This window comes from Ammospiza caudacuta, unplaced genomic scaffold (genome assembly GCF_027887145.1).
Source record: "Ammospiza caudacuta isolate bAmmCau1 unplaced genomic scaffold, bAmmCau1.pri scaffold_39, whole genome shotgun sequence".
Taxonomy (NCBI): Eukaryota; Metazoa; Chordata; class Aves; order Passeriformes; family Passerellidae; genus Ammospiza; species Ammospiza caudacuta.
In genome coordinates this window covers 1319811-1336128 of record NW_026683124.1, presented here as the reverse complement: position 1 = coordinate 1336128, position 16318 = coordinate 1319811, and the positions used below count along the sequence as shown (strand labels likewise).

The following is a 16318-nucleotide window of genomic DNA, read 5'->3' as shown; positions in this document are numbered from 1 at the left end:
GCTGCGCCTCGAACTTCCGTGATGCTCCACGGCCCCGTGAAACTGCATTAGATTCCCCCCCCCGCGCCTACAACTCCCATCAGCCCCCGCGCCCCAGCGAGCCCCGTCAGAGGCCCCCAAGGGCCCGCCCGGACCCCGAAAGGCCCCAAATTCCCCTCCCTGACCTCCAAGGGCCCCCTGGACCCTCAAGTGCTGCCCCGGACACCGAACTGTCCCTCGGGATCCCTGAGAGCCCCTCCAAGTGCCCACCCGGCTCCCCCAAGTGTCCTCCAGACCCTCAAGTTCTCTCTGAATTCCCTCTCCAGACCCAAAACTGCCCCAAATGTGCCCCAGAAAGCTCTCCACGGACCCCAAAGTGGCCCCTTTTATCCTGTCTCTGAAAATCATAAAAAAGATAACAAAAGGATTTAAAATACGACTGATTAGCATAAAGAAGGAAAAATCAATAGCCACACTTCTCAATGAATTAATGTTGGGGATTGTGTTACTTAGAACTAATGGCCAATAAATTTTTTGCTTGCTAAAATGCTGTGGATTTTTAAATATAAATATTAAAATTTTGTATTACAAATATAGAAGAATACTATTTTAAATAAGAAAAATAGTTGTACTTTTCCTAATTCCATAAATTATATTTTTAAGGGGAAATGCATAATTACTACTATGTTTTGGGATGTCAGTCTGTAAGAGATGGTCCAAGATCCCTCATCTGCCTCACAGCCGCGGTCAAGGACGGAGATTGAAGGCCCCCCTAGGACTGAGACTGAGACCCTTCAAATTCTAACCCAGGGATGCTGGCCTGACTGGAGCGGGATGTCTGCCATAGGAAGCAAGAGGTTTCCTATAGGAACCAGTCCTGAAACAACGGGCCGCGCTCACTGCTGGCACCGGATTGTGCTGTTCAGAACTGGACTGTCAGTGCCTGTTCCAAATGGATTTATTCTCCACTGTTCCCTCCATGTGCCGTCCTGCTCCGTCCCAGCGGTAGATTATAAAAGAGCCCTGAGTTAACCAAAGACTTTGAGACTCTCCCTGACGTGACCAGACGGATCTATTGGTCAGACCACAAGGATTTCATCTTGTCGACGGAAGGAGACCCAGACATCCGTTTGATCATCATAGGCCCAATTTTATTGATCAGTACGGCGGGTTAAATACAGTTAATAATAAGCTTCATACATATTGCAAAAGTTGAGCTCAGGATTGGTCAGCTTACATATCAGCATCTACGCCTACTTCTACATTCCTATGGTTCTACTTTTGATACTTTCTACATATTCTCAGGATATATTCAGGAATATCTCTACTTCCTTTCCTCATGTTGCAGCAAGGTCACTGCTGACCTTTCCTTTTAGCTTGCTGACTGCTGGCTTTTCTCTTTCAGCTTAACCAGCGGCATTATTTCAGCGTGGCCTTTCTCAGCTAACCAATTATTAATAATACTCTCCACATTTCCCCCGTTTTCTTCTTGTGCAAGGAGATTAGTTTGCCATGTTTTTGCTATCGTACGGCTGACCATGTTTTGAATACAGTTAAAGATACAAGGCAAAATAAGCAAAAACAGTAAGATTACACCCAGCAGGCCTATAGCATAGATCACAAGGTTCCTCAGCCACGGTCCAAGTCCTAGGCCTTTAAGCCATTCGTCAATTCCTAAACCGTCTTCTTCCTTAAGTTTGTGAAGTCCCTGTTGCAATTCTTTTATCTTAGAGTGAATGGACACCGAATGATCAGACAGATTCATGCAACACATTCCCTCAAACTCTTCACATCCATGCCCTTGTGCTAAGAGCAAAAAATCTACAGCAGCTCTATTCTGCAAAACAGCATGGTTAACACTTTGCACATCTGCAGTTAACATGTCTAAAATTTGTGATGTCTTGTTCAACTCATCCCTTGCCCAGCATCCTAATTGTTTTGCTAAATTCATAGCTTTATTGGCAGATCCTCCTGGCATGATAGTTGAAACCACCACCTGTTTGAATGTGCCCCAAAACCGTGGATCTCCTATCTTGCTGCAGTCTAAGTCATGTATGCTACGTTTTTTCCTGTTTGAATTTTGACTCAGCTGCATTAGCAAGGACACATTAGGGTGAAACAGTGACAATTTTCCCAAATAACAGGGTCCACCCTGTGGTTTAGCTGGTATGCCATTCCACGCCCTGTCTCCACAAATCAAAAATATTCCTGTGGGTAATTTCATTGGTGCTGTGATATTTGTGCCATTACATTGATTGTAATGCTGTGGAGAGAATTCACTCACATTCAGGGATGAATCTAGGGTGGCCCATGTTTCTTTAGGTTGGTTTAAATTCTGAGCACCCAAAAGTCTGAAGCTAAACCATCCACCAGCTGTAGTGTTAGATACGCTGGCATTTGTACTTCCAAAAAGATCCAATTCCTCAGGAGGAGAATGCAAAGAGGTGTTAAGTGATTGGATTAGTAAGCATTGACGATAGCCATCACTCTGACCTGCAGTATACCCTTGTTGCACTGGCAATGTGATGTTTGACATGTTAGACATACATAAGGTTGGGTTGTTTATTAAACTGCAAAATTCTCCAGGAGACCACACCGGAAGTCCCACCAGGCATGTTCGAAATGGGTTAGTGACTCCTCCAAGACTAAGACAAAGCGATGATTGGTTAGTTTGATTAGCAAGTGTCACCCATAAATTTTCCCTTGGTTGACTAAAGTGTGTTATTCCTACTGCTTCACTTGCTACAGCATTGAGCAGTATAACAAAAACAAATCTCATTTTTCTTTCTGCTTGCTTTGCTTCTCCTTTTCTTCCTTCTGCTTGCGTTGTTTTTCCTTTCTTCGCTGTCTTTTCCCTGGTTTGCTAGATTGTCTATTGTAAGGCTGAGTCAATTTTGGAATATACTGATCTAATTCTAAATCAGCATCCTTGCTCACAGGTATAGCATGAGGTAAGTTTGAAGGCAAATCAGCTTTACAGCGAGCTGCTATGATGCGTGAGGCTTTAGTAATTTCAAATACTCTAAGGTTTTCCTGTAACTTCCACCTAAGATATGCTATAATCACTTGTTCTGCACTCTCAAAAAGCTGTAATCCTGTCCGTCCTGGCAGGCCAGTACTTTGTTCAAGAGCTCTAACCCAGAAATGATTTCGAATCCACCTTCCAAAACAAGGTGTACACCATAAATATCCCAATGACCTCTGTGAATACCAATAAACCTGATTACAATCTGCACAATGCAAAGCTACCCATGCATAGCACTTATCATTATCCCTTTTGCAAACATAACAAGGAAGTGAATATAAGTAAGGACCAGTATAAAAGTCTGGTTCTTCAATCCAAAGCAACCAATTCAATGGTGGTGATCGCAAAGCCTCTTCAGCTTTTTTACTATATGAGGCTAACAGCTCAAGGTCTTTCTTTAATACAAGACATATCTTATTCCGTAATCGTAATTCTTGTTCGTTATCCTCCTCAACAACTATATCCTCCTGAGGGTCCCACAACTGTAAAAGTGTTCTAATCATAGAAAATTAATTAGCAATCACTGATATCCTTATTCAAATGAGACCGTTCCCTTTTTGCCTTCCTTTTCTTATCTGTCTTCAATCTTGCTGCTCCTGATTTTACTGGTCCTGCCACTTGCAAACTTAATTTTTGCAACTTGTCAATGCAGCAATCTAATGCCCTATCAGGATCCCCTTTGAAGGGTCCTACAATTGAATGCTGTGTTAAAGGCACTCATTTCCTATACCTTATAGAAACTATACGTGATTTACTTTGAACCTTAATTCTATTTACAATACATTGTACTTCCCATCGATAATAAGCAAGAATTTTCTGTTCAGGAGACTCATAAAGATTTAAAGCTATATATGCATTTTGCCCTATTTGTCTCCTTAATTCATCTTGCCAGCTTTTGCCCCATGTGTGCTCGTGTTCACAAGTGTGACACCACAAATCCCACAATAATGATTGTTCTATCCAAAAAGTCCTTTCACAACCCCCACAACGTAGAGCTATCCAGGCAGCACAATGTGGATTGTGACAGTCAAGGCAATGTAATTTCGCTGGATTTGTTAAGCGAAAAGTTGATAATGAGTCAATAAAACCAATCAACTCCTGGGCCGTCCGATAGTGACGTGTCAGTGCTCTGTCCACCGCTTCCGAGTACCCCTTCAATTGTAACAGTAGTGGTTGTAGGACTAGAAGCAGTTTCTTCCCCAGTCGCTCCCTGTCCTCCTCCGTAAGGCGATCCACCAGAGGCTGCATCAAAGACAGGTTTAGTCCACTTAGCAGGCACCCACAAAGGCCCTGTAGGTGAGGAAACACAAAGATACCCCCGACCCCAATATAATACTTTTGCAGGTTTTTCCCATAATCCTGTACTTGGGTTCTTATCATTGTAGGAGGGGTATCATCTTCCCCAAAAATGCATAAATGATTAATCACATACAAAACCTTAGCCAAACATGCTTGTGGATCTGCCAAATCTTGATGTTTTTCAATATACTGCTTAAGGGTACCGTTTGCTCTTTCCACTATTGCCTGTCCAGCAGGAGAGTGTGGAATACCTGTCACGTGCTTAACAGACCACTGATTCAAAAATTTCCGAACCCTAGCACTTACATAAGCTGGACCATTATCGGTTTTGATACTCTTTGGAACTCCCATAACAGCAAAACAACTTAACAGGTGTCTGATAACATGTGTAGCTTTCTCTCCTGCCTGAGCCGTAGCCCATATGTAATGACTGTATGTATCTATGGTGACGTGCACATGCTTGACTTTACCAAATCTTGCTATGTGTGCAACATCCATTTGCCATTTCTCATTTATTTCTAAACCTCGAGGATTAACCCCGATGCCTAGACCTATCCCACCATTATGATAACTACATGTTGGACATGCTCTGACAATGGCCTTGGCTTCTGACAAACTCAGCTCAAAGTGTTTTGCTAAACCTCTTGCATTTTGATGATACCTACTATGTGCTTCTCTGGCCAATGTATGCTTGTCAATAGGACAAGAATTATCAATGGGTAAGGTAACCAATTTATCTGCACGTTCATTCCCTTCTCCTAAACCTTCAGACCATTTATGACTTCTAATATGAATCACAGAATATGCTGCATTTCTTTCTCGTAAAGCCTTCCTTAACTGTATCAGTAACTCATACAATCGTTTATTATTCACTTCCTTAATTGCTGCTTCCTCTATTCGTTTGACTACTCCTGCAACATACATAGAGCCTGTGACCACATTTAAAGGCTCCTGTAAGTTGGACACTGCCCATACTACTGCTAACAACTCCAAAGTTTGTAAGCTATCTGCAGGGTCTGCTGTGAGGAGTTGATGCTTCCATTATCCTTTTTCTTGCCAGGTAACAGCAGCACGCCTTGATTTCTTTCCTGCATCTGTAAAAACTGTAATAGCTCCTTCTATGGGGTTTTCTTCTCTCAAAGGTCAAGTGATCCAGTTCCATTCTGCCATCCATTGCAAAACTCTAGGCACTAATTTACTAGTCTCTACTTTAGCAGGTGACATCAATAATGCTTCTTGTAAATTCTTTGAATTAATCAAGTACCAGTCCAAGGTTTCCTTTTCCATAGGCAATCTAATAGTAGCAGGTTCTCTACCATCCACTTCAAGAATTCTGAGACGCCCCTTTTTGATTAATGCAGCCAATTGTTCAATTTTTGAAGATATTGTTTTCTTGTGCTGTAGTGGTGGTGATAACCATTCCAACACCCGTATCTCCCCCGTTTTCTTTTGCAACTGAGAGAGAGCACCAAGCAAGTGTCAAGGGCTATTCCAGATAGTAAGGTCAATGGGGTGGTCGAGTTGTTGACGAGATACATACCCTTGCTGTACACAGTTACTAATTTGCTGCAAGGCAAGATGATGCTCCTTTGTCAGGTGTATAGGAGTAGTAGGGTCCACGCCTTTTAACAAAGGCCGTAGGGTTTCTAATAAATGATTTGGTATTCCCACAATAGGCTTCAGCCACTGTAAGTCTCCCAGCAACTTCTGTGCATCATGTAGAGTTTTAATGTCCAATTGTAATTCCAATTTTTGTGGTATTACTATTTGATCCATCAGAGTCCATCCCAAATATTTCCAGGGCTTTGTAGTCTGAATTTTCTCTGCAGCAATAACAAGTGAATATGCAGCAAGAGTATTTTTAACGGTGTCAGTCTGTAAAGAGGAGAATGGCTGTTGCTGTGCAAACAAAATATCGTCCATGTAATGATATATTATAGTTGCTGGCCATTTGCGACGTAGTGGCTGTAATGCAGCATCAACAATATCCATATAATCCAATATCCATATGTATCCAATAATCCATAAAGGGTTATGCTTTGATGCCCATAAGTAATTTCAACCTTTTGCTTTGGTCTATTTTGTAAATCCACAGTTCAAAGTGTAACACCAGTAGAGCCAAAACCTTTTTCATCCTGTGTTTGCCCAGTAAATGATTGTATTCCTGATGTCATTTGTGACAGTGGTACCAATTGTGCAATGCGTTGTCCCTTTGTAATTTTAATCGGAGGATAAAGGGTGTAAGCCATGATTTGTATTTCCCCTGTAAAGTCCTCATCGATAACACCAGGCAAAACAAATAATCCCAACATAGTTATAGAGGAATGTCCCAGAAATAATGCTCCACATGTTTGTCCATTTAATATAAGAGGACCCTTTACTCCAGTGGGTATCCTCTCAGGTCGGTTTGTCATTAGTGTGACGTCTACTGCTGCTGATAAGTCCAAGCCGAAGCTCCGTGTTGTTGTGGGTTGCAGACAGGAGGTAGCGGCGATGTCATGGCAGCTGCTGGTGTCTCCGATGTCACGGTGGTAACTTGTATCTGTCCCTCATTGCTGCATCGGTAACACTTGATGAATGGTTTCGAGCCTCCTTGCGTGACTGCCAGTGAGCCTCTTCGGAGAGGAGCAAGAGCAGCTAACACCTGATTTTGAGTAGACTATGCTTTTGCAACCCTAATCCTAATTCCTTTAAGGCTTCTACTATAAATGCCTGTGAAGCTGTTGGCATTAATGCCATTCACTCTAATGCTTCCTCAATAGTCCAATTTGCCCCTAAAGTAGCTAACACTCTTTTGGGTTGCTGGATTGCTATTTTGCAAGGCACACTGCTTCAATAGCGCCCTGCAACACCAGCCAGATCTATAGCAGTAGCTGTTCTATCGATAATATTTCGAAATGATTCTTCCCTTCCTTGTTTAATGCCCATATAAGCTGGTAACCCTCCTGGCTCTTTAACCATGTCTATTGCAGCACGCACTAACCACATAGACTCTCTAAGTTTATCTTCTCCCGATATCATCTGTGCCTCTGTACGCAAAAATGCCTCTAAGCCCATCAGCTCCTCTACTGTCACCCCATGTAATGGGTCATGTGCATTAAACAATAACTGCTGATGCTGAGTGAATATCAATCGAACTATTCCTCTTAAATCATTAGGACATAAAACCTGAGTATTAAAAAGATAATCTAACATCTGCTTAACAGGTTCACTTTTTACTCCAAACTGACTAACCGTAGAACGTAGCTGAGTTAACAGCTTCCAATCTAAGGGAGTATATTCTGCTATATTATGCGTAAGGTTCCCCTGTGCATCATACTGTGGTGTGTATGTGACTGGGCATGCAAGACTAGAAGCTATTTCCACCGCCTCACCATCCCCCATTTGCATTACTTCTTTCGCCAAAGCAGCCCAAGCTTCCCTCCTCTGTTTAGCCATCTCCCCCCATGGATCACGGTGTGCCCCTGGGATGGGATCTGGCTCTTTAAGGGCGCTATGCTGCTGGCGCTTCGGTGCAGACACCGAGTTTTTGCACGGGGAAGGCAGTGAAGCAGAGGCTGGCTCGTGCGGGGGAATCAGAGGCCCCCCCGCTGGAGCTGACAGTGAAACCGGAGCCGACTCAAGCGGAGCCGGCCTGCGGGGGCCAATCAACCCCCCCGCTGGAGCCGGCTCAGGCGGGGGAAAGGGCCCCCCCTCCCCCGCCGAAGCTGTAACCGGAGCCGGCTCGCTGAGGGGGAGCGGCGGAGGCAAAGCTGGCGGCGGAGGCGAAGCTGGCTTGCTCCCACTCCCACCATCCAACCCGCCTGAAGCTGGTGGCAGAGGCAAAGCTGGTTTGCTCTTACCCCCACCATCCGACTCGCCCTCCCCCTCTGACAGGAAAGGTGCAGACGGTTCCACTGCGCCTATAGGAAAATCCTCCACATCACTTTGCTGGGGACTCTTAGGCATAAGTACCTTAGTTACAGAAGGTGCCAGGGGATCATCTTCACGACCATACCCTATATTCCTCTTATGAGCTTCTGTTGCCCTTTCTGCTGCCTTTCTCTCAGAGACCTGCTGAAGTAACGTGTTATACACCACCCGCCATAACTTTCCGAATTTCTTTGCTGACTTATCATCGTCTAGCACTGTATCCCACAATATTTCCCCAAACTTCTTCCACTCTGCTAGCTCATGAACTGTATGAGGATTAGAAAAGATACCCTTAGCATGGCCATAAGCTAATAACCCTGGTAACTCCTTTTTTAAATCTATCCCTTTTATCCCACGCCGCTCTAAATAGGCGGTAAATAAATCATATGCCGCTTGCCTACCCATACCTATTAATCAGCGCGCGCTGTTGCAGCTCTCCAGGCTCCGGCGGACGTGTACTGGCTTAAGTCACCGTTGTGAACCTTAAGGGTGCTTCAAATTCCGGCACCGTCCCAGCTGCAGGGACCCAGACCCAACCTCCTCGACCGTGGCGTAATCCCTTTTCCTTTTAATCCGAGAAAAAGGGCAGAGATTCGGTTATGCCCGCATTCTCCACCATTTGTCGATGGAAGGGAACCAGGACATCCATTTGATCATCACAGGCTCAGATTTTATTGATCAGTACGGCGGGTTAAATACAGTTCATAATGAGCTTCATACATATTGCAAAAGTTGAGCTCAGGATTGGTCAACTTACATATCAGCACCTACGCCTACTTCTACATTCCTATGGTTCTGCTTTTGATACTTTCTACATATTCTTAGGATATATTCAGGACTAATCTCTACTCCCTATCCTTATGTTGCAGCAAGGTCACTGCTGACTCTTTCTTTCAGCTTGATGACTGCTGACTTTTCTCTTTCAGCTTAACCAGCGGCATTATTTCAGAATGGCCTTTCTCAGCTAACCAATTATTAATAATACTCTCCACAGCAAGCAGCATATAAGTTATCCGCCGGGTATCAAGAATGGCGAGGGATAAAGGGGATAGATTTGTTTTTAGCCTACGGATACGCTGAAGAAACTTTCCTTAACCCATATGAACTTTCGGAATGGAGAAAATCTGGGGATATACTGTGGGAAGCAGTGTTAGAAGATGATAAGTCAGTAAAGAAACCGAGCAAGCCATGGCGGGTGATACACAATACACTTCAGCATGTCTCTGAGTGCACAGCAGCAGCTGCGGCTCGGGACGCCTGCGAGGCTGTGCTGCTCCGAACTCGGCATGGGCGCTCCGCCATGGGGAGCAGCTGCGGCGAGCGGCCGCCTGAAATGCTGCGCTGCAGCGGCGGCAGCGGCGGCAGCCATGGGGGTTTTGCCCCCTCTGACACAAGTGCCACGGGACCGGAGTGCTTCTTCCATCGGGAGCGCTCTCCCTCCGCCCCGCAGCCGGCAAAAGCTTCAGTGTGAGACCTAACAGCTTAATAAATGTGACTCTTGTCAACAAAAGAAAGATTTCTACTGCAATTAAGAAGCCAGTGATAATAAACAAAGGACACCGAGGACCATTACAGTCAAGACGTTTTTCACTTAAGTCAAAAGGACTTTTTGTTTTTCCTAGCAGAGACTGTGAAAGAGACTTTAAGTATCAGAAGCCCAACTAACTCAGTCAGTAGAACATTAAACTCTGGAATTATATTTTGAAAAAATTTAAAAATGTTAAAAATGTGTTAAAGTGGTTGTAGAAGTAAGATGTAATGAGTGTGTTTTTTGTATTTTTTAAGCTTTGTTTAGATGTGATAAAAGTAAAAGCAAGCACTGAATTTAAAAGAATTTTTCCACAGGTATACCTTGAACAAACTTCTTATGTTTAAGTTCATTCAAGTATAAAAATGCTGCAGCAAATACGTGAAGAAACTTGTTTTAGTTTTGTGTTTTAGAATCAGGCCTGTAAGTAAGTTATAGTAAATGCTGTATTTTATTTCTATAGTAAGTATTATCCGTTGCTAAGTAGTTTAAATTAAATTATGTATTAAGTGCCATTAAATGTTAAATACTGTTAAGGTTTAGTGTTGTTAAGTTTATCTCCTGTTAAGTTTAAGTGTTATTAATTTTAAATAAAGCTAGATTCTGTTTAAATTATATTAGGTTTAAGTTATGTAGAATTTAAAGTCAGTTAAGTTTTGTTAAAGTTTTGTTAGATTTAAGTGATTTTACATGTAAGTTCTGTTGATATAAAAATCTGTTAAGTTTAAGTAAATATAAGTTTAAGTAATGTTAAGTTCTATTAAGTTTAAATATTTTAAGTTTAAGTATTTTAAGTCTAGGTACTATTAAGTTTAAGTGATGTTAGATAGATTTATCCTTTTATGATAGGCGTTTATTTTTATCACTTCTGTGTGAAGTGTTGTTGTGAACATCAGAGAAACTCCAGTTAAAAAAGGACAATCAGAAGCATTTGTGAGTAGAGTCATTCCTGTTTGAAGTATATCTGCTGTTTGAGAATAGAAAGCAAACTGACCAGACAGTTGACACGGGTGAAACCTGCGCACATGTTACTCCTTTAGCTTATTTTTGTAAGTTGTATTAGCACACCTGAGTTTCGTTTGAGCCTTGTAGCAGATAGAATTCTTTTTGTATCTTTTGTATAGCATATCCTATAAAAAGTGACAGCCTTTTTGGTTTGTTTCCCTGGCTTAGATCCCTTGTAAGAGAGAAACCTTGCTAGCGGAGAATACTGTTTGAAATACTGTTTAGTCGTTAGAATTGCCTATTTTTGTGTTGCAAAGAGTGTGACACAGTTAGCCCATAGAATTTTGCTTTTCATAAAACATAAAAACAGGGGAAGTGTTGGGAAATTTAGGAGACTGGAGATTGGAAAAGTACAAAGCCGTGGCTAATTCAAAGTCCTGCACCTGTGAGATAGCATGTCCTTGGGCCTAGCTGTAGTAGGATAACAAATAGTGAAAGAGACATGAGAAAAGAGAGATGTAACCCCTAAGGAATGAGGAAGAGTTAATGGTATAGTTTAACCAAAAGATTGCTTGGCTTACAGAATATTAATAAGCTTATTATTTGCTCTATAAGTGTTTGATGCTTTCTTCAATAAACTGGACCTGTGATGAACCATCTGGTGTCCTGGTCTCCTTCCTACGACAGAACCCCTAACCACATGACCATGATGGACCTCCATAACCCCATAACCTTGATGGACCTCCATAACCACATCACCCTGATGGACCCCCATAACCACATGGCCTTGATGGACCTCCATAACCCCATGACCTTGATGGACCCCGAGGACCTTGATGGACCCCCATGACCCTGATTGACCCCCATAACCACATAACCTTGATGGATCCCCATAACCCCATGACCCTGATGGAATTCCATAACCCCATGATCCTGCTGACCCACCATGACCTTGATGGACCCTCATGACCCTGATGGACCCCCATGACCCTGATGGACCCCCATAACCCCATAACCCTGATGGAACTCCATAACCCCATGATCCTGCTGACCCACCATGACCTTGATGGACCTGATGGAACCCCATAACAACATGACCCTGGTTACTCCCATGATCTTGATGGACCCCCATAACCACATGACCCCATAACCCTTATGGACCCTCATAACCACATGTCCCTGTGCAGGATGTCCCTGTGCAGGATGTCCCTGTGTGGGATGTCCCTGTGTGGGATGTCCCTGTGCGGGATGTCCACGTGTGGCGCGAAGCCACCGGCGCCTCACAGGAACACCCGGCGCAGCTGGGCCACCACCAGGAGCAGCGCATCACCCGCCAGGACGGGGTGACAGGACACCAGGGACAAGCCTGGGGGAGAGGGGACACGAGTGAGGAGACCTTGGAGACCTTGGGGACATTGGAGATGTTGGAGATGTTGGGGTGATGGGGATCTTGGGGACCTTGGGGACCTTGGGGACACTGGGGACCTTGGAGATGTTGGAGATGTTGGAGACCTTTGGAATCTTGAGGACATTGGAGAGTTTGTGAATATGGAGGTTGTTGGGCACATTGGAGATGTTGGGGACCTTTGGGACCTTGAGGACATTTGAGATGGGGACATTGGAGATGTTGGGGTGATGGGGACACTGGGGACATTGGGGATATTGGGATGATGGGGACCTTGGGCACACTGGAGATGTTGGGGTGATTGGACATTGGAGACATTGGAGAAAACACTGGGGACATGGGAGATGTTGGGGCAATGGGGACCTTGGGGACCTTGGGGACATCGTAGATGTTGGAGACCTTTGGGACCTTGGGGACATTGGGAGCACTGGGGACATCAGGTGCACTGGGGTGATGGGGCCTTGGGGACCTTGGGGACATTGGAGAACGTTTGGGACACTGGAGATATTGGGGTGATGGGACCTTGGGGATACTGAGGACATTGGAGACCTTGGGGACACTGGAGATGATGGGGTGATGGGGCCTCAGGGACACTGGAGATGTTGGGGACTATTACCGTGCCTGTGTGGGTCGCAGCTGGTGATAGAGAGACGGTGAATCTTGTATCTTGATCAGAAGGCTTGATTTATTAAGATAATATCTATAATACATTATGACTATACTAATAGAATATAGAGAGAGGTTTGCAGAGCAGCTAGGCTAGCTAAGAATAGAAAGAAAGAATCTACAACAAAGTTGTGTTCAAGGACTCAGTCCCCTGGCTTGCACTGGTGATTGGCCCTTAATTATAAACATAGGAAATGAGCCAATCAAGGTGTTCCTGTTGCATTCCACAGCATCTGATAATAATTGTTTACCTTCTCTTCAGGGGCCTCTGGCCTCCCGAAGATGCAGAAATCTGAAAGAAAGGATTTCTGTGGAGAAATGTCTGCGACAGGGGACCTTGGGGACCTTGGGAGTATGGAGGACACTGGGGACATTGGGGATGTTGGAGCAATGGGGACCTTGAGGACCCTGGGGACATTGGGATGATGGGGACCTTGGGCACACTGGAGATGTTTGGGACCTTGGAGACCTTGGGGACCTTGTGAATATGAAGGGTGTTGGGGCCGTTGGGGACAGTGGGGACCTTGGAGATGTTGGGGTGATGGGACACTGGGGACATTGGAGATGTTGGTGTGATTGGGACCTTGGGGACATTGGAAAACCTGGGGGACCTTGGAGATGGTTGGACATTGGGGACATTGGGGACCCTGGAGATGTTGGGGTGATGGGACACTGGGGACATTGGAGATGTTGGGGTGATGGGGACCTTGGGGACATTGGAGATGTTGGGGGCACTGGGGACCTTGGGGACCTTGGGGACATTGGGGACACTGGGGATGTTTGGGACCTTGGGGACTGTCCTGGTTTAGGGCAAATTTGTTAAAGAATCTCTAAAGGGGGCCCCTCCAGAAAGCAAAACCCACACGGTCCCTCCCCCAAACCGGTTTGGGAAAAAATTCCTTGGAGAGAGGTGGAAAGAACCTGTTTATTTCAGGCACAGCACCCCGCAGCACACAAAATGAACAATACCCAATGACACCGCTCTGAGAAAGATGACAAAATCAGAAAGTCTCTTTTGGGGGTGGTTGCTCTGTTCTCAGTCCCTCCGGCGCTTGGGCAGCTGCTGCAGCCACACGGTGCAAACCCTCTGTGTTCCCAGGCCCCAGTCCAGAGCAGGTTCGAGATGGTCACAGAAACAGGAGAGGAGAAACAGTCCAGGAAGGAATTTGGACTGTTTAGCTAAACTAGCTAATAAGCAGAGGCCAAAGCAGAGCAGAAGCGAGAGCAGAAAAGAGAGCAAGCAAAGCAGTAAGCTGAAAGCAAGAAGTGAAAAACAGCCCCATGTACTGCTAATCTCTGTGTCCCTGATAAGGGAAACCCAAACAAAACTTCCACTCTTCAGAGCCGGGCTTAAAGGCACAGAACAGATGAATGGGGATACAAGCATCATAACGTCACCCCAGGATACAGCCAGGCAGCTCTGGCTCTGAGCAACAGCATCTGCAGTGGCACAGGAAACTCCCAGCTGATGGGAACAAACTTTCTGGCTGACTGCAGTGGCCAGGACAAAGCTGAGTGGTTTCCCTGCTGTCCCCCAGCCCTTGCTGGCCCCAGGGTCTGATGGCATTTGTGCTCCCTCAGGTTCATGTCCCCACACCAACAGCATGGGGTGCTCCCCCTGCTGTGTGCAATGCAAACAGGGGCTGCTGAGCCAGTGCTGCCATGTCTGTGCCTGCAAGGATGGGGCACCTGTGTGAGCTGGGGGAGAGGCCAGGGCTGCAGAGGGGGGATGTTGTTGGCAGCTACATCAGAACGCTCTGGGACACTGCCCTGGGCTGTGCAGTGCAGTGGGGATGGATCAGCCCCTGCTCTGCTGCTCCTTCCCGTCGGCCCCAGGGCCCATGCAGAGCCCAGGGCCACCAGGGCAGCAGGGCAGGGCCACGGCAACAGCACTGGCAACACCAAGTGCTGCTGCTGCTGCTGCTGGGCACAGCTGCTGTGCCAGCACTGATCAGCCCACAGCTCGGCACACAGACATTGGTGCTGCAGCTCCAGAGGAGACAACAAAAGGGCATCTATGCAGAAAACTCTGCTGGGAGATCCTTTAGTTTCTTTAAAGCAACAAAGAGTGCAGTCCCTTATTGGACAGTCTGGGGCCACAGGGAAGGTGGAGAGAAACAAAATGAAAAAGGCACAAATAATTATATTTATTAGTGGAAAGATTTAAAAAGTAAAATAAATAGATAAAGAACCACGAAAATGAAACCATCAAGAAGTATCAAAGATGACTTTTATTACATGTGACTTGCAGAAACTGGCCAGCAGTTTAATGCTTCTGAAACCATCCAGTCATCAGTCTCCACACTGCAGCCTTGAGCTCCTGGTTCCTCAGGCTGTAGATGAGGGGGTTCAGCACTGGAGGCACCACCGAGTACAGACCTGACAGGGCCAGATCCAGGGATGGGGAGGACATGGAGGGGGGCTTAAGATAATAAAATGTACCAGTGCTGAGGAACAGGGAGAGCACGGCCAGGTGAGGGAGGCAGGTGGAAAAGGCTTTGTGCCGTCCCTGCTCAGAGGGGATCCTCAGCACAGCCCTGAAGATCTGCACATAAGAGAAAACAATGAACACAAAACAACACAATGCTAAACAGATGGAAAACACAAGGAGCCCAAATTCTCTGAGATAGGATTTGGAGCAGGAGAGTGTGAGGATCTGGGGGATTTCACAGAAGAACTGGCCCAAGGCATTGCCATGGCACAGGGGCAGGGAAAATGTATTGGCTGTGTGCAGCAGAGCATTGAGAAAGGCACTGGCCCAGGCAGCTGCTGCCATGTGGGCACAAGCTCTGCTGCCCAGGAGGGTCCCGTAGTGCAGGGGTTTGCAGATGGACACGTAGCGGTCGTAGCACATGATGGTCAGGAGAGAAAACTCTGCTGAGAGGAAGAAGAAAATCAGAAAGACTTGGGCAGCACATCCAGTGTAGGAGATGTCCCTGGTGTCCCAGAGGGAATTGTGCATGGATTTGGGGACAGTGGTGCAGATGGAGCCCAGGTCGCTGAGGGCCGGGTTGAGCAGGAAGAAGAACATGGGCGTGTGCAGGTGGTGGCCGCAGGCTACAGTGCTGATGATGAGGCCGTTGGCCAGGAGGGCAGCCAGGGAGATGCCCAGCAAGAGGCAGAAGTGCAGGAGCTGCAGCTGCTGCGTGTCTGCCAATGCCAGCAGGAGGAAGTGCCTGATGGACCTGCTGTTGGACATTTGCTGTGCCTTGGCATGGGAATCTGTAACAAAGTAATGATGGAATAGTTGGGTTTGGAGAGGACTTTAAATATCCCAGCACAGCCTGGGGGAACTTTCCCCCCACTGCCGGCCCAGGGCTCTGCTGCCTGGAGCTGTCCCTGCCAGCAGCTGCTTCCCTGTGCCCAGGGCTGGGCCCTGCCAGAGCTGCCAGAGCCCAGCCCAGCCCTGGGGGCTCAGCTCTGCCCTGCAGACCCCTCCCAGCTCTGGCACTGCCCAGGGGCAGCTCTGGCTCTGCAGGCTCTGATGGGAACATCACAGGAACCCTGAGGACACTGGGAAAGCAAGACTAATGCTGCCTCTTAGGGGCCCTGCAAAGAT

The 16318-nt window shown here is 46.1% G+C and overlaps 1 protein-coding gene across 1 annotated transcript; it reads right to left on the bottom strand.

The window, feature by feature from the left end:
- Positions 1–15025: 15025 nt before the first annotated feature.
- Positions 15026–15958, bottom strand: LOC131571877 (olfactory receptor 14A16-like). The gene has a single exon (XM_058824632.1). The coding sequence runs from the start codon at positions 15956–15958 to the stop codon at positions 15026–15028; it is 933 nt and encodes a 310-aa protein (XP_058680615.1).
- Positions 15959–16318: the final 360 nt, after the last annotated feature.